General features: G+C 37.5%; 1 protein-coding gene across 2 annotated transcripts in view; it reads left to right on the forward strand.

Moving 5' to 3' along the window:
* Positions 1-212: 212 nt before the first annotated feature.
* Positions 213-20924, forward strand: part of LOC121294118 (caspase recruitment domain-containing protein 11-like) — a 29551-nt gene continuing 8839 nt past the window's right edge. For both annotated transcript variants that reach the window (XM_041217697.1, XM_041217698.1), the window contains exons 1-13: positions 213-582; positions 14519-14746; positions 15424-15561; positions 15800-16125; positions 16235-16414; positions 16820-16972; positions 17676-17801; positions 18241-18438; positions 18710-18895; positions 19014-19065; positions 19282-19409; positions 19694-19794; positions 20327-20373. In XM_041217697.1, the coding sequence (XP_041073631.1) occupies positions 14545-14746; positions 15424-15561; positions 15800-16125; positions 16235-16414; positions 16820-16972; positions 17676-17801; positions 18241-18438; positions 18710-18895; positions 19014-19065; positions 19282-19409; positions 19694-19794; positions 20327-20373 (1837 nt within the window). In that variant the 5' untranslated portion in view covers positions 213-582; positions 14519-14544. The remainder of the gene's footprint in view (positions 583-14518; positions 14747-15423; positions 15562-15799; positions 16126-16234; positions 16415-16819; positions 16973-17675; positions 17802-18240; positions 18439-18709; positions 18896-19013; positions 19066-19281; positions 19410-19693; positions 19795-20326; positions 20374-20924) is intronic.

The following is a 20924-nucleotide window of genomic DNA, read 5'->3' on the forward strand; positions in this document are numbered from 1 at the left end:
TTCATAAGATTATAATTTGCTGTTAACTTGCTGGAGTGCTGTACCGAACAAAATGTCACCACAACAGCAAAACCGGGGCGATTTAACAATGTTAGTACTCATCCAACCGAGACAGAAAGTGAAGGCTGAAGTACCAGGGCGTTTGTGGTAACCCTATTGGGGACACGTTAGCAGAAACCAACGTAAGCAAATGAACACCCGCAAAACGTGCTCTCTCTAGAATCAGGTCAGTTTGTATCAATGCAAATTGAATGCTGATTTAATAAATGACAGTAGAAGTGACGGTATATGGTCCACAGCGCTCTGTGTGGAGAATATGCCAAATGAGAAAGATATTTTTTTTTTCCTCTGGGTGAGCAACCTATATCTCAATTTTTCTCCACCCAATGTATACGCGCTATGAGTGAGTTTGTCGCTGCGTCAAATGTCACCTAACACAGTACTTACCCGTGACTATAAACCTACCTATTAACATCAGCAGCATAACAACAACTTATATACTTTTTTTTTTTTTTTTAACAACCAATGGACTCGTTTGTGAACTGAATATCTAAACTTGGACAAAGTTACATCTCTCAACAGGTAAAAACAAACATTATTTGCTTGTTTGCTGCTTGTGTAGAAGCCACAGCAGCTTTTACTTTACTTGCACAACTAATGAATGCTTGGGCTTCTTTCAGTTTGCCTGTAATGCGCAACATACTTATTTCATTTCGGGGCTACACTAGGGCGCACTCGGTATCTCTTCGGAGACTTCTTTAACTTGTGGAAAGTTTTTAAAATGGCACCTATGTTGCAAACAAAAGAAAATGTCACAATACTATACCGTGTTATCTAACTTTACTAACTGTTCTAGTTTGTACATTAATGTATGCTATACGTTTTGTAGTTCCAGTATATTATTGTGCAATATACATCATACATGTTTATATTTACTAATGTATTTGACCATATGGTAATACTGTATAGCGATATAGTGATAGATAATGTGTTGCAATATACAGTATAAGTTAATCAATTGCACTATATATATATGCATAATAAAAGTTTTTCAGATTACAATTCGGTTTGGAGCTAAAAGTTTATTATTATTATTATTATTATTATTATTATTATTATTATTATTATTTTATTATTTAAACTTGCTTAATATAGTACATGTACTCAATGGTTCTTCATGTGACTAAGTTCAGATACTAATCAGATACTACATTTATGAAACTAATTGCATATACAACTGTCAATGAAACTACTACTTGCTTTCAAATACAGAACAAAGTCAAGACTGCATTAGGCTGATTATATACAGTACAGTGTGTATAAAGCTTGTAACATGACTGGCCTTCAGAGGTCAAAACTTGATTTCTGAGCAGTATGTATAAGGATCCATAGCAACCACACAGACCTACAAAAAAAAAAAAAAAAACATAACTTATCATTGTAGAAAAGTAAAAGACATTCAAAGTTCCATTTCTGCTGGCGGTTTTAAACTTATTAACTCGCACATTAAGAATATACAGTGCTTTTCTGCATATTGTCTATCTATCTTGTTATACTGTTTATATATATATATGTTTTGCTATTGTGGTTTCTGCTTGGATTAATAGATATTAGGAATTAACTTCTGAAGTAGTTATAAAGTCTGGTAAATAGTTTTTCCCAAATAGCTGTATTTCCAGATCCTCCCCTTTAACATGTTGTAACCGAAGCAATATAATTTAAAACGGAAAGGAATCTTAAACTGTGTACATTTCATGATGAAATTTCCTTCCTATTCCACTGTTTTCAATTGACGCAGTTTTTCAGTACAGTCAATGATCTTGAGAAAGCATCTTCTGTCAATCTGAATTAGATAACTACGCATTTTACGAAGGCTTATTTCTAGGCTGGAGTTTATTTTTTTGACTCAGCAACATAGAGACATGGATCAAGCTGTAATAAGATTTCAGATTCATATTCCATTTCTGATCAAATGAAATGTTGTCACTTCATTACTTTCAAAAGGAATACTATTTAACATTCCTTAATATAAGCACAAGCGGTAGCCTTTGTAAAATGCTCAGAAACATTTTCAGATTGTCAGAAGACGCTTTCTCATTAACATTGATTGGAAATGTCATCGTACAATGGACATACTTATAAAATACCTTCTATAGCTGTCACACTTATGCAACAGATAGCATTAACCTTAAATAGTATACTATTTAAGAGTATTCCATCGTCTCTTTTTATTCTTAAATTTAGCAGGATAAAATATACTACTTCTATAATACACAAAAATAAAAACAAGGGATCACCCAAGTAAATAGAGATTTATCCTGGCTCTGAGGCAGCTTACTGAGATATTTTGAAAGAAAGGTCAAATGAAATGAGGATTCTGTGTTTGATTGTTTAAAGCTATTAGTCTCTCATACAGGACTCAACTATCAATACAAGTACATTTATAAAGAAATCAAATGGGCTCATGGAGACCTGAAACTACTGTATTAAACTATTGCTAAAATCAGAAATACAAAATGCTCCAAAACTTTTAAAATATTTGAAACAAGAGTTTTTAAATATGAGTTTCACAAATGTGAACATTTCTTAGAGGGTACCTGTGGTGAAAGTGAATACAGACTTATTTCACTAGAAAATATGTTTCCAATTACTTTTGTCACATTTGACAGCACCTCCTATTGTTGTGATGGGCTATTCTGATGCACAAAGTGTTCAAACCAGGACAAGCTTCAGCCCACTGCATTGTATGCAAACATGGAAAGGTGAAGTGACATGATAGCGTTGATTTCTGCAATTGTCACCCACAGCTACACACGAAGTTGCTTGCACGCAGATATACAAATATCATGGATGAAGAGAATAATTTCAGCACAATACAGTGGTACCCATATGAACTGTTCATGTTAGATATCTAGCAAGTCAGTGGATAAACCCACCCCCAATTCTCTGTGATTGGTTGCAAATATGAATGTTGACTCCTCATTAATTGTCTATATTTGCATGCGCTGTACAGCCATGTTTTAAAGCTACTGATCGTTCAACCTTCCCTTTCGTCGTATCAAGTGCCATTGTACTGTAAAAAGTTATATATTGTACTAACACTGCACAAAAATACAACAAAATACAGTATTCTGTTATCGGTGCTGTGATGCTTGGGGAAAAAACGGGACAAAATGAGCGACCTAAGAAAAGTTCTGGGCACAATGGGACCAGTGTTCCAAAAGTGTGACTGTCCTGCCCATAACGGGACATCTGGTCCCTGTAGCCATGGTCGTTTCGAACCCTTTCTGTTTAACTGCTGTGGTGGTGTGAACTGAGCGGTGTCGCTGTAGTTTACAAGGATAGTAAAAGATTTCGAAGAGCACAGAGGCTATGCTAGCAGCAGGACTTGGGAATTAATGCATGCACACAACGATGGATGAAATGTGTTTTATTTTGTGACAAAGCAACATGTAAGAGAGCCTAAATAAATAATGATTAGTATTAAGTTAACTGAGGAATGTGAGCTGGCTACAGCCTTGATCGGATATATACAGTATATATATATATATATATATATATATATATATATATATATATATATATATATATATATAATATTATATATTCAGACGCCTTTATCCAGACGACTTTAGCAATTAGCTTTCATTTATTAATATTTCAATAGTTATATAAATATTTATAAGTAATATATAAAGTTTTATAAAGTATTTCTCTCTCTCTCTCTCTCTCTCTCTCTCTCTCTCTATATATATATATATATATATATATATATATATATATATATATATATATATGCAATGCATGTATTAATTCCACTTTAAATCCCAAAACATTTAATTCCAAGGCAAGGCCAGATGGATTTAAAGAGCTGAGGAGCGACTTTAATTTCTGCACTGCTTCAAAACCTTGAATTACCTTAAAGAGCTGCATCATTGCCTTACCTACAATTCTTGATACACCCTTGGAACTGACAAACTTACCGGGTTGGTAATACATACAAACTTATTGTATTGTATTGTATAGGTTACTATATGTCATCTTAAGCCTGATTCGCACTGGACAAAAAATGACCACATAAACAGGTGGTTTCGGAAATTGTACCCACATTGGTGTAATTTAGTCCTGTGCGAACCGTTCATTTGTTTTTATCCCCGATAATTTTGTCAAAGTTGCTCCGATTTTTCAAAATCAGGCTACTCAACCATGTCAGTGTTATGTTACAGTTTGTGCAGCATTTCTGGGGTATTTGCCTCAAAGCAACACCAGACTTTACAATAAAACATAATATAATATTAATATTGGTACAATCTCTCCCGAGATTCTACAGTTTAGTAAAACACAACGATTGGGCATAACCAAATTGGGGATCGGGGAAAACTACTAAACATAATTGGTGACTATTAAAAAGTGTATGCTTTGAACAGTGCATTGAAGATATGAATGGAAATACATATCGCTCAAGGGATGTAATGGCATGCACAAAAGGGTCTTCCCTGGCCACAAAATCGCAATTCATTTTGAATTTACTGACTCTGAGGCCACCTGATTTTGAGTCCCATGTGCATCGTGCTTTTGCCTTTAACCATTAAATGATGGATCTGCTGAGCATGCATTGGGCAGCACTGTAACAAAGGGGGTAATGACTAAGGATTGGATTCTTGTTCCCAAGGCTAGCATGCTGTGCTACAAGATGCCAGGCCCCATCTCAATGGAAAGTTCATTGCAGCTGGTTTGTCATGTGTTATACATGGAGTGCGTCCACTCAGATGCTGCTTGGTCTGTTTTATGTTAGCCGGGCTGAATAATCATTACTAAGCATTTACTGGTAAGTAATGTTTACAAAAAAAGTAAAGTTTTAAAGGTTCACGGAAACTGCCTGTCTTTAAAATGAAAAGGGAAGTGAAGGAGCACCCTCCCCCCTTCCTCTGTTAAAAATAGCAACTGCAGCTGTAAAGCACGCCCACCACTCTAAGAGGTGAGGTGATACAAGGCAACAGTCAGTTTTTCCCAGGTAATTTCTGGAAACCCACTCGCAGAAAAACACCTCTTTGTCGAGATCAAAGCCCGAAAGCGTTACAGGGAACAAGGGAACAAGGTGCATCACACAGCTTGCATGTGTTTGCTTCTTTAGGCTTTGCAATGAATTCCACTCCACAACGCACAAATCCCTTTTACAAGATGCACTGCAAGGGTTGAAAAGCCTGCAGGTTCCTTATAGAAAAACATGTTTTGCTTTTGTGAAAAGAAAAAAAGAATTTCCTGAATGAAAATAATACACTGAGGAAATGATTCAGACAACTCTGATAATGAAAATTGCAGTTGTCAGATAAATTAAGGGCCACATGTTACAAATAGCAATTGCGGCACATTCACTGATAGCAAGAGGAAATTAAATTTAAATATTTAAATTGTAATTTAAAGCATTACCACTGGTTTATTTCATTAAATGCATGCTGCAATATGTATTTATAAGAAGTCTATTGTACAAGAAACTTGAGCTTTACATTAGCATCTGTGGATTGTAATACCATTGCCAGTTAAAGTTCTGTGACTGCTGTAATGTTGCAGTATTAGTTTTGCCTGTCCAGGACGAAACCATAATTCTCTCAGGTTGACTATTTGTTCTTTGCGATGACCTTAAAATGAAAAAAAAAAACTCCCTAAGGAATATCACAGGTGTTGTTGATAACACATTTACCCATGTAGAGTGTACGGTCTCATGTGCGGTTCCAGTAAGACGCTTTGCATATATGCAGACTGAATCAATACTAACAGACTGTCCTATCCAAAATAGTGGTGTGTTAAGACTATTTTTAGTGGATAAAGACATTATTTTCCCCTGTTCCGTACAGTACTAACATAAGATGCAACAAAACAAGCAGTAACAAAAGCCTATTTGTTAACATGAAAATGATGCAATGTTAGTTTACCATTGATATGCCCTTGTGGGTTTTGATTGCTGATCCACTAACTTAAAACAAACGTTTCTTTGTGTAATTTTGTGCTATAAAGACATCTATATGGGAATGTTGTTGTTTTTTTCTCCAATTTAAGTTGATACTTTGGAACATTTGAATCCAGTGCAGTGGATGGATTTAGTTTATGAAACCAAAAAAAAAAAAAAAAAAAGAATCTTTGAGTTTTTTGCAAATATATAACTTCTATATAGGTTTTTTTCCTGGGAACGTTTTGAAATAAGATGATAAATAAATAAATAAATAAATAAAAAACACCTCTATACCCTAATGAAAGCACTAGTCTAAATGTGTGTCTATATTTGAAGTACTGAGCAGTCCAATCTGATCTGTTGAGAAGAGATGTTCAAAAGATATCACACCTGACTTGTGTGAAAAGGCTTGCATAACAAAGAAATATTGAATGGGTTTTAAATTTGAAATTGCAATGACATTTTGCACAATCATTTAAAAAAATGTCATTGCTGCTGGCCTACTGTGATGCAAGTATATTGGAAAAGGCTACGGCATTTCAGTTATACTTAACACAAGGTCATGTAGTTTTATAAACACTGAATGACACATTTAGTTCATTTTAATATTCCCTCTCCACAATTTGTTGAATTCCAGCTTATAAATTAAAAAAACATGCAAAAATAAATGTATAGTTGAAGACACAAGCCTCCATATACCTGTCTCAATGTTAACCATCTTTGCCAAGCATCCAGGCATGCAGATGTATCAGTTAGCATAGTGATAATGTGGTAAAAGATAGGCAAGCATGGTACAGCACAGAAAGTTATGTCAATAATATTAAAAATAATGGCAAACCAATGTAAGCTCCGGTAGATTCAATTTACTGTGCAAATTATGGTGAACTTTCGTTGGGGTTCTTCCTGTTTCTAAGTGCATATGGGGAGGGGCATTGTCTGAGATAAAATGAATCATTATTTTGACAGAATGTGCTTTCAATCGAAGCATGAAGCTGGGCAGCAGTGTGAAAAACTGGAGGCAGGCAACACATAGTCCAGATACGGTCTATATCTACGTACAGTACACTATATAGTCAAACCTATTAATTTGCTAATATATCAGTATTTTTAAAAGCACAGCTTAAAAAAACTGTTGACCGCCAATGTAAGTATCCCTCCCAAGTCATGCAAACAGTTTTTGGTGACATAGATAGGATGCATTTGGAACAACAAATGCCAAAAACAATAGATTTTAACACACTAATAAAAGTTGTTTGTATTGTCTTGTGCAGGATTATAGTGTCGTGAAAAGAGAGGACGCTGTGTGGCTTAATGTAAACATTTATTTTGCTACAAAAACAAGGTTCGTTCCTCTAAGGTAGACACAGTGGTGTCGGTAGCTGCCTGACTCGATTCGTTTTGGTGAGTTTGTGGTTTTTCTATAATCAGAGCAGGGTGACATCACGTGGCTGTTACTTCCTGACAATTGTTCTGCTTTGACTAGTGTTTGTATCAGCAGGTGAACATTACAGCAGCGAGGAGAGACTGAAACCTCCAGTCAACACACAGCCAGACTGGTTAAACAGTTCAGCTCTTGGGCGTAACGCTACTGTGCCAAGAAAAAGTTTGTGAACCCCTTAGGATTTTCACATATTTCACATATTTCAAACCTAAAATGTTATTAGATCTTAATCTAGGTCCTAATAATAGATAGCGATAAGCTGATTAAACAAATGACACAAAAACATGATACTTTTTTAACATTTATTTATCTGCAACATTCAATATCCATGTGTGAAAAAGTAGGTGAACCTTTAGATTTAGTAACTGGTGGCACCCCCTTGAGCAGCAATGACTTCAACTAAGTGTTTCCTGTAACTGTTGGTCAGTCTCTCACATTGGTTTTGAGGAACTGCTACAACTCAGTGACATCTGAGGGCTTCCTTGCATGGACAGTTGCTTCAGTTTCTTACTCTGGGGTTCTTTGTGACTTCCTTGATGATTTTCCGATTTGTTCTTAAGAGACTTTGGTAGACCGACCGCTCCTGGGCGGGGTGACTGTGTTCTTGAACTTTCTTCATTTGTAGACTATCTGCCTGACAATAGATCGGAGGAGACCCAAATCCTTAGAAATGGTTTTGCAACCCTTTCTAGACTGTTAAGCATCAATAACTGTTTTTCTGAATTCCTCAGAGATTTTTTTTTGATTGCTAAACACCTGTATGGTGAAGACCAAACTCACAAAGTTTCTGATCTTTATATAGGGTGGGGCCTTCCAAACTCACCCCTGAAGATCTACCTAATAATTGAAACACCTGATTCTAATTATCCCCTTAATTGAGCTGATAAAACCAGGGGTTCCCTTACTTTTTTACATACCCAGAATCTTAATTACTCATTGTTTGTCTAATTCATGCATTATTTTGTTTTAAAAGAAATGGAATTGGTTAATATAAACCCTATTGGATATTTAAGAAAAGATTCAAGAAGGCTATCATGGTAAAACTATGGACTTACCGTCATTATCATTGGGGTTCGCAAACTTTCTCGGCACTGTATATCACTTTTGTAGGTCTAAAACTATTGAATTAGTAATAGTAGTATTGTCTGACTTGCAAAGTTACTTAGTGCTCAAAGAGAGTTAAAAATGCCTGAATTTAGCTGCAGCGTTTACAGTTTAGTGTTCTGCTTGCTTCATACCACTCACGTTTTCAGTGTTTTGTATAATTCTCCATTGCTGTTTCTAGATTATATTATTTATCTAGAACAGGGGTGTCAGACTCAGTTCTTGGAGGGCCGCAGTATCTTCTGGCTTTTGTTCCACCCCGAGTTCTCAATTTCTTAATTGGTCTAATTATTTGATTAACTAGGACACATTTCACACTTCTCTTCAGACCTCAAAATGTTTCATAGTTAGTGTACCTTGAATCAAGTGCGTTTTTTAAACCATCAACTGAAAAGACCTTGAAAAATATGAAATATGTCAAATTGGACAAGATCAATTATGTCAATTGAGGGCTTAAGTTGGAATGAAAACCAGAAGACCCTGCAGCCCTTGAGGATTGGCGTTTGACATCCCTGATCTAGAAGGTGAATCTTTGGACTGAAGTGGCTTTATCAATGGACAGGAAAGGGTGTGCAGCTGTACTTCCTGTCCCCTCTGCAACTGTGACTGCTGCGAGTTGCAGAGGGGACAGATATTGCAGCTGCACAGCCCTTGAGTACATTTTTAAAACCACCTCTCTTTTCAGAAGCAGACCCAGTGGTTGAAACACTCAGTAAGCCAGGTAAATAATTCTGAAAGCAGAGCCCATACCAGAGTATTAACAGCTGAAAAATTAAACGTCAAGAAAACGTAGGTTCTAAAAATCTTTAACAATGAATGAACACAATTTGGCATAAACAGCTAGGAAATCATCAATTTGATTGGAGTTCACATTGTATTTCTATCCAAGACTGTTATATGTTTATTAAACCTGAGCATGTTTAAACTCCAGAATTAGCCTTTGAATTTATAGAATGTAAATGAATGTATCAGAGTAGTTGGGGTGGGGTGATTATAAATCAAACAGACTTGGAAGCAAAATGGGAAGAATCTTGTTCTCTGGAATTCTCTATGATAATCCAATATGCACTATAATACACAGTTCAGTTATAGTAAAAAAAAAAAAACTGGATTTGCTTTGCAAAGCACAACAGTTTTTTAAAGGGTGCGACAGGGTAGCGTCATGCCCCAAGCTGTTACCGGCAGGAAGAGAGACTCAGAAACAAGCAGTTACAGGTTAAGCCCTATTGCACGCGTTTATTCAACAATAGAACAGCAGACTAGACACATAAAAACACATTAACAAATAAACAGGCGCAGCGGGCAAAATACAACATGTGCAAAAAACTTAGACATTAACAGCATCGCAACACGCCTTCACCTTCAACTTCATCTTCACCAACACTGACATTTAACAAAACCTGTGATTACCTCTTTTCTACACCATCCATGAATAAATAATGTTTTCTGGCAGAGAGGAATTTAACCGTCTCCCTGACAATCCAATATTCCCCCCACACACTGTACCGGCAGGATTTAGGACTTCACCCACTATATGAAATGATATGAAGGTAGGAGCACATCTACTGTTCTAGACCCCATCAATTAAGTGTTTTTTACAGTAGCTATGCAATTGGCTCATCAAATGGAATAATAGCTATTCATAAGTACAGAGATTTCCGATTGTAGCGCCTCAATGTACAATAGACACCTCACTATTATTTAATAAACATAATTGCAAGGCAACAAAGAATTTGTATGAATAAGGTTTTTTTTTTTTTTGGATAAAGCTGAATATCTCAGTTGCATGTATTGCAGATGGTGGTAGGTTCATAGTTTCCACAACTGTGGACACCTCCCCCCCAGATTTCAGTTTGCTTGCAGTCAGGCTTGCTGTTGCTAGTGCTGGCCTAGCTTTACAGATAGGTGGATTTCAGTCTCCTCTGCTGCAAACCTGGCACCTTTAATTGCAATGCATTGCAGAAATACTGTTATCGTCTTTTACAAATTACAATAGAGTAACGTTACAAGACCTCTTAATAGTTTATATCCGTAGTTAGTAAGGCTGAGATAGACATTTGTGAAAAAAAAAAATGAGGACGTTCAAAGCCTTATTAGTCACTAATTTCAAAATAAGTGTAGAGAATCTTTTAGATTCAGTCAGGGCCAGGACGGCAGATTGTCTCTTATGATACTGCAAGTTTCAGACTCTCTCCAGGCATCCCTCAGGAGGGTGTGTGGTCCAGTGGTTAAGGAAATGGGCTTGTAACCAGAAGAAATCCCTAGTTCAAATCCCAGCCCAACCATCAACTCATTATGTGACCCTGAGCAAGTTGCTTAATATTCTTGTCTTTTAGATGAGATGTTGTTGTAAGTGACTCTGCAGCTAATGCATAGTCTTGTATCTTATAAAGTGCTTTGTGATGGTGGTCCACTTTGAAAGGCACTATATGAAGATTATTATTATTATCTGTAAGGTGATGTTTTTAGAGATGTCCGATGTAATTAAAGATTTAACTTTAAAAATGTGTATAGTTTTCAGACTCCTTCAAAATTGCTCATGAGAGGTGTCTGCGTATTATACACGTACTTTTACGTTTGCAAATGTTTTGTCATACAGTTTGTTTGGTCATTCAGTACAAAAGAAAAGCTTAATAAATCAGGTTCACAGGTTTGCCACAATTAAAAATAACTGCTTATGCATTTCAGTTTGTTAATTGATAGCTATCCTGGCGGTTTAAAGTAGTTTCTAGATATCTGAAAACATTGTTTTTGTGGAGCCTTATCCTGACTTCCAGGGTTATCTAGATAAAGAGAGGGAGATGTGATACCTTTTATTGGACTAACTGAACAATAATTAATCACAAGTTGGCCTTCTGGTCTTCAACCTGCAAAGCTGCTTCTGTTTGCAAATGTCTCTTCCACTCATTTAACTGCTCTGATCGTCACACAAACAAGTAGTACTATATAGTATATATATATATATATATATATATATATATATATATATATATATATATATATATATATATCTATATACTTGCTCAATTTCTTAAAGATCTTTTTTAAAATGTCTAGTGAAAATATTAATTTAATGAATAAATCCGTCACGCTTAAAATATATTTACGTTTAATTAAAAATATGAATAAATTAGTCCAGCTTCAAAAGGAGCACTTGTTTAGCATTGCAAGCAATGCAATCACTGATTAATATTGGGTATTTGTTGATGCGGTTTGTCATCTTGTGTTGTTTTTCCTCCAGGTTTGTTATTAGGACAATTGCAACAAGTTTTATTGACAATCATGCAAGATGATTTTGACAAAATAAGATCAAATCTATCGTGCTAAACTGGGAATACATTTGAGTCATGGGCTGATTGTCAAAATAGTTCTAAATAACAAATACCAAGAAGTGTATTTACAGTTATCCTAATAGTGCATACATTTATTTATTGTATTTTAGTTTTCAATTACTTTGTGACAGCAAATTTTAGCAACATTTTTATTAACTTGCTAAGTTCAGAGACAGTTAACATTCATATAGCTGGGCAGAAACCCTTCTTGATTTTGCAGGATGTGCTCACTAGCTGTGCTAAGCTTTTGCTTTGCAGGGGATTCTTACAAGGACATTACAAGGTCGCTATTTAAGCCCATATAAAGTAAAAGCAACATTTGTAAATTGACATCCTTTACCATGAAACCAACTGTACCCTCTCAATGTCAGAAGCCAATTTAACCCCTCAACCAGAATTCTCATGCAAACTAGCTGCCAGTAATCATGTACAGATGTTATATTAGGAACCAATGTAATATTGCATTTGGTTATCTGTGTTTGCAAAGTAAAAAAACACACAATGCTTCGATTGTACTGGAAAAGGCAAAGCTGCATGATCCATATATTTGAATTGTGACAAGAACTGCCTTTCATAGCACTGTGCTTTCTCTGTTTTTGCTTTGAGGTTGTATTCCTTGCATAAAGAATATTTAAAGGGTTTTTAGTTTTAGATTAGTCCATTTATGTTTGTGTCACAGGTTGGAGATAGGTTAGCTGAGAGAAGCAGAAAATAAAAACCACAAAACCATGTTGGAATAATGCGTTTATTATTCCAGCTTTCATTATGGGGTCAATCAAACACAGAAGCTATTACACTGACATTATGAAACTGCTGTCTTATGAGTGCCTATAAATGCCATACGATACACTTTTTATAATGTCAGTTCACTTGGCTGACAGTGGTCTCTGCAGTGATGAAAAAGCACATTCTTTTTAAAGAGAAATGTCAGTGAGATAGGAATGGTATGTGAACACTGAAGATGTTAAGCTGCATTGATAAAGTTGTCTTTGCTGGACTGCCCTTGGGTTAACTCAGCTGTCAGTTTCTTTCTGAGAGGCATCCAGGAGATCTGATTGGGTGTTTCTGATTGCTCATATAACTGTGTTACCTGGCCATATCTAGTGTCCCTCAGACCTCATTTTGTTCCAATCATGTCCTAAATCACTTGGTTGACCTTTATAAAAGATGTCCATAGTAAAAGCATAGCAAAGTGTAATAAAGCAGCATTAAAGCATAGGTAAGCATTGTAAAGCCCAGAGCAGTATGGTAAAGCATATTAAAAAAGCATAGCAAAACATGGCAAACTTTAGTAAATGCACAGTATAAAAATAAGGAAAAAAAAACTGGAAAATTACTTTGCTGAAGTACTGTGGTAAACTTTTATAAGGGTTGGCTGATCAATTAACTAATTTACCTGACTGGAAAAAATATCTGAACTGGAGTGAATCTCGTGGGCAAGATCTGGAGTCTTTCATATAAAAGTGAAAGAAAAGTTTGATAATGAGAAGAGTTCATCAAGGCGCATCCCTTCCCAGCATGCCACCTACCCCGACGAAGGGGATATGTATGTTCTTTTTCATGTTTGTCAAGCCAAGGCACTTTCAGTACTAGAAGCAGCCTTACAAGATGGCAACGATAATGCAAAATAAAATAATAACAAATAAAAGCTAAGATCAGACAGACATGAGGCATCCATTTTAAATGACTATACCGTGCCAACCACACTCTCCCCCGCACAGGCATTCATCGCCATTACAAAGAACAGGTATGCATGTACCACAAAAAATAATGACACCAGATTCTCACACAGCTAGTTGGATTGACACGCAGAGAGGTGTGGGAAATAATTGTCAGAGGCCCTGTCAACAAAGGACAGAAATCTTTTTTTAAGATCTACTGTAATCTGACAGTGCCTGTGTGCGCACATGCTTGTGGTTTACCTTTTAGAGATGTGTGGGGGTGTTGGAAGCTCTGGTGCTTCCTGTTTAGGTTGTAAAGGGCCCTATGCAATATTTAAAAAATAAAATTTAAAGTGCTGCATCAGTGTTTATGTTACAGTGCTGTTTGCTTTGCCTTCTTGTAAAAAAAAAAAAAAAAAGTATTTTCGAAAAGGAGATTATGGGTGCTTCCAGGCTCTCTGTCATTTGCTTTAATGCATGTGTCTAGTAACAGCATTTTCATCAACAATAGGGCAACATCATTGACAGATGAAATTACATTAGAAATAGTGTTTGTCATATTGTGCCCTATGAGTTATTAAAACATATTTTTCTGTTAAACTAATCAATATATTTTGAATGTTCTGAGTGGCTTTGTAAAACTGGACTGTAACAGTAGTACACTAGTTTGCTGTTTGTAGTATATAACCAGAATAACAAAATTAAGTTTGACATAATTTAACTTGAAACCATGTGTACCCCCAATGTGACAAGCCACCCCGCAACCCGATTTTATAAAAACTGTTATATTAGTAACATAGATCAATTGAAATATTCAGGTTGCTGGTGAGTTGCGTTAAACCAGCTTGGTATCCTATCTCCCTTCCCTTCCACCAGACCAGACTTCCTGGCCTTGTTTTTCAGTGCCCCCCCCCCCATAAAAGCACACGACTCAAACTTTGCTCATGTCAGCAGAACACGTCGGTGGAATGACATGTTACGTTCTAGGCATGCTTTTAACCTACGCCTTTACGTGTGTTTATATTCCCAGGAGGTTGGGAACTGCCAGAGCGCGAGATGGAGAACGAGTGCTCAGAGCTGGCGAAGGATGACGAGGAGTCGATGTGGGAGAACGTGGAGAGCAAACGGCATTTCCTGAGCCGAAGCATCAGCCCCAACAAGCTGACTCCGTACCTGCGGCAGTGCAAGGTGATCGATGAGCAGGACGAGGACGAGGTGCTCAACTCACACATGCTGGAGTCCAAAGTCAGCAGGACAGGTAATGCATTGGCAAACACTTGGATGATATGCACACCAGCAACAGCGCTTCACAGAGTTACTGTACACAGGCTCAATATAACATATATGAAATACTTCTGCTATTACATATTATGAGTAATCATTTTTAATTAAGATGCTAATTTAATACAGAGAGAGGGGTTTCACTACCGCAGAGATCAGAGGCTAGTTTTCAACTTGGAAGTTTTTATCAGTGACTGTGCTGCACTGATATTGGTATGCAATAGTAAACTGTATTATGGTATTATTTGTTTGGCACATTTTTTTTTTGGGGGGGGGGGGGGGGGGGGGGGGGGGGTATCTTGAGATAATGAGCCAATACCATTAACACTTTTCAATGCGAAAATATCAGGAATTATAAATTCATGTAATAGACTGTTTTGAAGGTCAGAAAATCATTACTGATGTCTAATTCAAACCAAAATCAGTTCATCTTCAGGATGTCAATCTGGGTTTTAAAATGTTCCAGGGACCAAGCTATACTTGTTAATTATTAATATTCTTCGTTAGACTTCAGAATAAGCACGCTTCAGTAAATGACATGAGCTTTTACGCAGTATTTACTTGTCTCTGCACATACATCTTTGTCTATTCTTTCTCCAGTCTCCAGTTGTTCTTTTTGAATAAAACGCTCAAAACCGTTGTTCTTTCCTCAAGGCCGGCTGTTGGATATCTTGCACACAAAGGGGCAGCGTGGCTATGTGGTTTTCTTGGAAAGCCTGGAGTTTTACTACCCTGAGCTCTACAAACTGGTAACGGGAAAGGAGCCCACTCGCAGATTCTCTTCAATTGTGGGTAAGAAAATAAATATCTTAATATACTAATAGCCTATATACAGTACAATCAAAAACAGATTTGTCCAAGTTCTTTTTTTTTTTTTTTTAAGCTTTTACGTAACACAACGCTTTTACGTTTTGTAGCACATTTCTAAAGCTCTTGTAAAATGTAATAAACACTGCGCTTAGCTTAGTTCAGAATGAAGAGATATTAAAGTAGGCTGCCTGACCCTGAGTGAGTGCGTGTCTGTGTTTAGTGGAGGAAGGTCATGAAGGCCTGACGCAGTTCCTGATGAACGAGGTGATCAAGCTGCAGAAGCAGACCAAGGCGAAGGACGTGCAGCGCGTCAAGCTTCTGAGCAAGCAACGCACCTTGTGGGACGAGCACAAGAAGCTACGGCTCATCAACCAGGAGCTCTTCACCTTCCAGGAGCGCTACAACAAGATGAAGGAGGAGAGGAACAACTACAATGACGAGCTCATGAAGGTCAAGGATGACAACTACAACCTGGCCATGCGCTACGCCCAGCTCAGCGAGGAGAAGAACATGGCAGTCATGAGGAGCAGGGATCTACAGCTGGAGGTAAGAGAGGAGAGCCACACAGAGCCGTGCTCAGCCACTCTTTACATTGACATTCTCGCCATGTAACAATGATCGTTGAAAGGGTCCTTTCTGTGATTTTTCATTGTAGATCGACCAGTTAAAGCACAGGCTGAACAAGATGGAAGAGGAGTGCAAGCTGGAGAGGAAACAGTCCCTGAAACTGAAGAACGACATCGAGAACCGTCCCCGAAAAGAGCAAGTGCTGGAGCTACAGAGGGAGAACGAGGGGCTGAAGCTGAAAATCCAGGAGCTGCAGTCCATCATACAGGTGCCTTACCAGCGACAATGCCAGCGAGTGTAGTAATGTTACCACTTGATGCAGAGTTTATAGAATGTTCTGTTATTCCAAAATCAGTTTGACAGCGTGTCCCTTCTACAATCCCCTTCAGAGGGAGGCCAATTTGTTCTAAACAATGCTAGACTGTGAAAACTGAGAGCAGTAGACCCTAATCCTGACCGTAAACCACACAGAGCTTGGCAAAACTGTAATGCTAAAAGCATAATCATTAATAATAATGTCTTCTAAACGCATCTTAAGCACATTTAATAACCTATTCTGGTTCTTATGATATGGCAAAGTCAAGCCTGCCTGCCTGTCTGTCTGTCTGTCTGGTACACATGTCTAGATTAAACCCTTCACACTTATTTCTCCCCTCCTTTGTCTGCACTGCAGCCCGGGAAGCACATTGTGCCCGACTCAGACAAAGCCATCTTTGATATCCTGGAACACGATCGTCAGGAGGCCCTGGACGATCGCCAGGACCTGGTGAACAGGCTGTATAATCTACACGAGGAGGTGCATCAAGCAGAGGAGCTCAGGGACAAGGTATATAGCCAGAGCAGTCAGCTTGCGGCAGTTAGGCACCCACTAGCAGGGTTATCATCCTGTGAGCAATAACATAAGAAGACATTAGCAGTGTCACATAGGGATGACTGCACTGTGGTGGTTAAACATCCTGAGCTTTTTCTCACTGTGTGAAGAAGTTGTTGCTGCTGGGGTCAACCCTGCAAAACGATAAGTTTCCGCTCACTTCTGCAGGAACGGTCACTAACATGCTGTGCACAATGGCTTCAACTTATTTTTGCTGGGCTTCTAGTCGCCTGTCTGGTAACAGTCTCGTTGATGAGGCAGAACTATACAGATCTGTGGGAAGTCTGTATTAAATGGCTTGCAAGCTACAGTGCTATACAGTCTTTTTGGTCACAAAAGACATTTATGGATTACATATCTTTCTTCACATAAAGGTATAATAATAAGATTAAGATCAATGGCTTGTTGGTTTGTTTTGTCAGGCATATAACATAATATACATAACTGTATATCGGGCAGAGCTGGGGTCACTGAAGTGCATGGATATAATATGAGAAAATGGGATCTCCAGGCCAGGGAACTGCCTGTGTAAAAGCGTTGTACAGTGTCCATAGGAAACATTCTCATTGCAACTCTAGTAGTCTCTACATTGTACAGAACTAACAACAAAAACTCAAGTGGATTTTATGTTTACAAAACAAAATGTTATTGTCCACAGTACTTGGAGGAGAAGGAAGATCTGGAGCTGAAATGCTCGACGCTGGTGAAAGACTGTGATATGTACAAAAACCGCATGAACACCATGATGATCCAGCTAGAGGAGGTGGAGCGGGAGCGTGACCAGGTAAAGAGTTCAGTTGTGTGTGTACAAAAGTGTATCAGGGTTGTTTAGATATTTTAATCACGTAATGCTAAAGCTGAATAAAGTATACTGTAGGTGTTTTTTTTAAAGAAATTAACTCTACCATGAAACTAAAACCATTAACTACGACTCTGTTTTGCGCAAGCTGTACCAGTCATAAATCAAAGGATTTGTTATTGGAGCAAAAACAATTCTATTTCAGTAGGAAAGTAGGAAAATGTGATGGGGGTGTTCAATTAAAAACTACTCAACCACTTATAACCTATGTTATCCCTGCTCTATGTCGACATTCAATTCATGAAACTGTTTTCAGAGCTAGATAAACGTTACAAAGAGAGCTTGATGAAGTCCCACAGAACAGGGAAATGACAAGGGTGGCTGCAGTTAGATTGAATCCACCATGCTACTGCTGCCTCTGCAGGCGTTCCGTTCCCGTGACGACGCCCAGACCCAGTTCTCACAGTGCCTCATCGACAAGGACAAATACCGCAAGCAGATCCGCGAGCTGGAGGAGAGGAGCGACGAGCTCCACATTGAGATTGTCAGGAAGGAGGCCAAGATCGTCAACTTAGAATCCAAAATGCGGCGCCTGTCCAAGGATGCTAACTGTCTGGACCAGGTATGACATACCTAAGATCTAAGGAAGCGCATTGAAAAGTGCTTGGGAACTTTAAAGTGTTCTCATAGAGACACATCCTCAAAGCTGTGTACTCCAGATCATCATTAGCAAAATGAAAAGCCCCTAAATGAAACATCCGAGATGTTTTTTTTTTTTTTTTTCTGGTTTGGTAACTTTGTTTTGGGTGCGTTATTCTTTTCTGAAAACGAAGGTTAAAATCAATTCAAATAAATGAAAAGATGAAAAGATGATCTCTTTTTCTGTTTCATAGAGTTTGCCCAGAAACATCCCCTTAACAATCATCTCCCAGACCTTCGGTCAGTCATGCCAAAAGACTATCGGTCAAGACATGGTTGAGCCAGACTCTGATGATGATTCACCTTTAGACAATGAGTTCTTCCAACCTCCACCACTCTCTCCTAGACTGAAACGCAAACCTAATTTAAAGGGAATTATGGTAAGGCTTCCAAACACTTGCATGGTGTTTTTAATTAACGTGAGACTTTATATGAGACTGAATATTCAAATACCTTTTGATCTGTCTTGGTTATGATTTTCTTTTCTTCTATTTTCAGCTTGCAAAAGCGAAATCCCCAATAAACTTAACCAAACCACCAGATTTTCAAGGTAATTTGTGGAATTAACCTACATACACATGCTTAACGTCATTTAAGACAGCGGTGTGGGCTTATTACCTGCATATGTTAAGCGTTTAAAAGTTTTCAGTCTTTCTTTTGTAGATGAAGATAAGATTCAACTGCAATAGCAGTGCACAGTTATTAAAATAAATAAATATGTAAATACTGATGATGACAAGAGACATACTCTTTTGTTCCCTTTAAGCTGCGATAGCTGCAAACGGGGATTTGTCTGATGCAGCCAGCACAGGGACAGACACGACCTCGACTCACACAAGCTCCCTCAATAATTCATCCAACTCCATCAATAGATGTGAAGTGATTAATAAACTGGTAAGCAGATATTGGGACACATTTTCTTAGCTTCTTGTCTGGGCTCAAAAGTGTGCTTCACATTCTTTTCAAAAAGAAAATACACCTGGGTAACAATTTACTAGGGCTGTGGTGACTCAAATGGCCTTTTCAGAAGTATTTGTCACCAATTTATTAATGTGTTGTTTTACAAACAAGAAAAGCTGTCCTTCCTTCACCTATACAATGGGCCATTAACTTCTGCATTGAGCCGATTGGAATCGATGTTTCCCCTCATCCTGGGCACTGACATCTTTTGTACACAGACACTGCGTTGTCGAAATGACAGTATAATCCCAGAGCCCCCGTGCAACGATTCCATAGTCCGCCGTCATAAAGAAAGAGAACACGGTGCCCAATGCAGAAGGTAAGAATTGCACTGCCTGTGCGTCCTGTAGCCTTTCATCAAAACACTGTATGCAATGCTAGTTCTTTGGAACCTACGGTCCTTTTTTTCAAAGCGTCTCCTCCATTCTTTAATTAACTCCTAGGTTTTGAAAAGAGAAAAAAAAATAGCGAAATGAAAAGCAAAACCCATTGAGAGTGCTTAAGATAACTGTATAACTTAGTTGTTTTGGTTTTAGGTTTATAAAAAAAAATAACAGTTTTGTCCTCTCTTTCAAAAAATAGCAGTTCATTACAAATTGGAGTACAGGCTTTGAAAATACAGCCCCACGCATTTCAGTGTTTTAAAGTGCAATGTAATAGGAATGTAAAAGTGCATTTGTTAATTGCAACAGGATTTTAAAACTACAGCATGGGAAGTACAAAAAAACATTTTGATTTCCCCTCGATGAAACTTTATGAAATGAAAAAAAAAAACCCTACTATTCATAGCGTTTGATAAAAAGGTAAAGTGCTCATTATTTTATTTGATATATTTTTTTTCTTTTCTTTAGCAATTTGGATCTTGATTCTGACAGTGGGGATAACATGGAGCTTTATGGTAAATTTTTACATTCATTTTTAAATTAAAGGAATTATATCAAATATCATCACAACAGCTTTGCATTAAAAAAAATAAAATAAAGGTGGAACAGCAGTTCTCAGAGGTTTTGTAGCAGGTAATCCCAATAAAGCTAACGTACATCTACAGCAGTGTGCAAATGTATTGGAACATCCCATTGCTTCTGTTTTGTTGTGCATATGAAATCAAACCTGGAACTGAACATCTTGGAAAAATGCAAAAATAGGCAAATTAGTGACTCTCTAATTGAATTGATGACTTAGGCTACACGTTTCATTTAAAATAGTAAGTTAAAAGGTACACCTAGCCACAGATGGTAAAATACACCAACAATCATTGCAGTAACCAGCCAAGAAGAAGAAAAAACAACAAAAAAACACCTTTTGGTACATTTTAGAGACAATTCATTTTCCCTGTAGATAGTCCCTTTTGACTGAGGCCTCAGTGTTAACCCTATATTTTTCAGAAGGCTTGACGTATTGTTTTAATTTACAGTGGTCAGTTAGAGCCACAGGCACACTCCCCACTCT

Source organism: Polyodon spathula, chromosome 18 (assembly GCF_017654505.1).
Source record: "Polyodon spathula isolate WHYD16114869_AA chromosome 18, ASM1765450v1, whole genome shotgun sequence".
NCBI classification, from domain to species: domain Eukaryota; kingdom Metazoa; phylum Chordata; class Actinopteri; order Acipenseriformes; family Polyodontidae; genus Polyodon; species Polyodon spathula.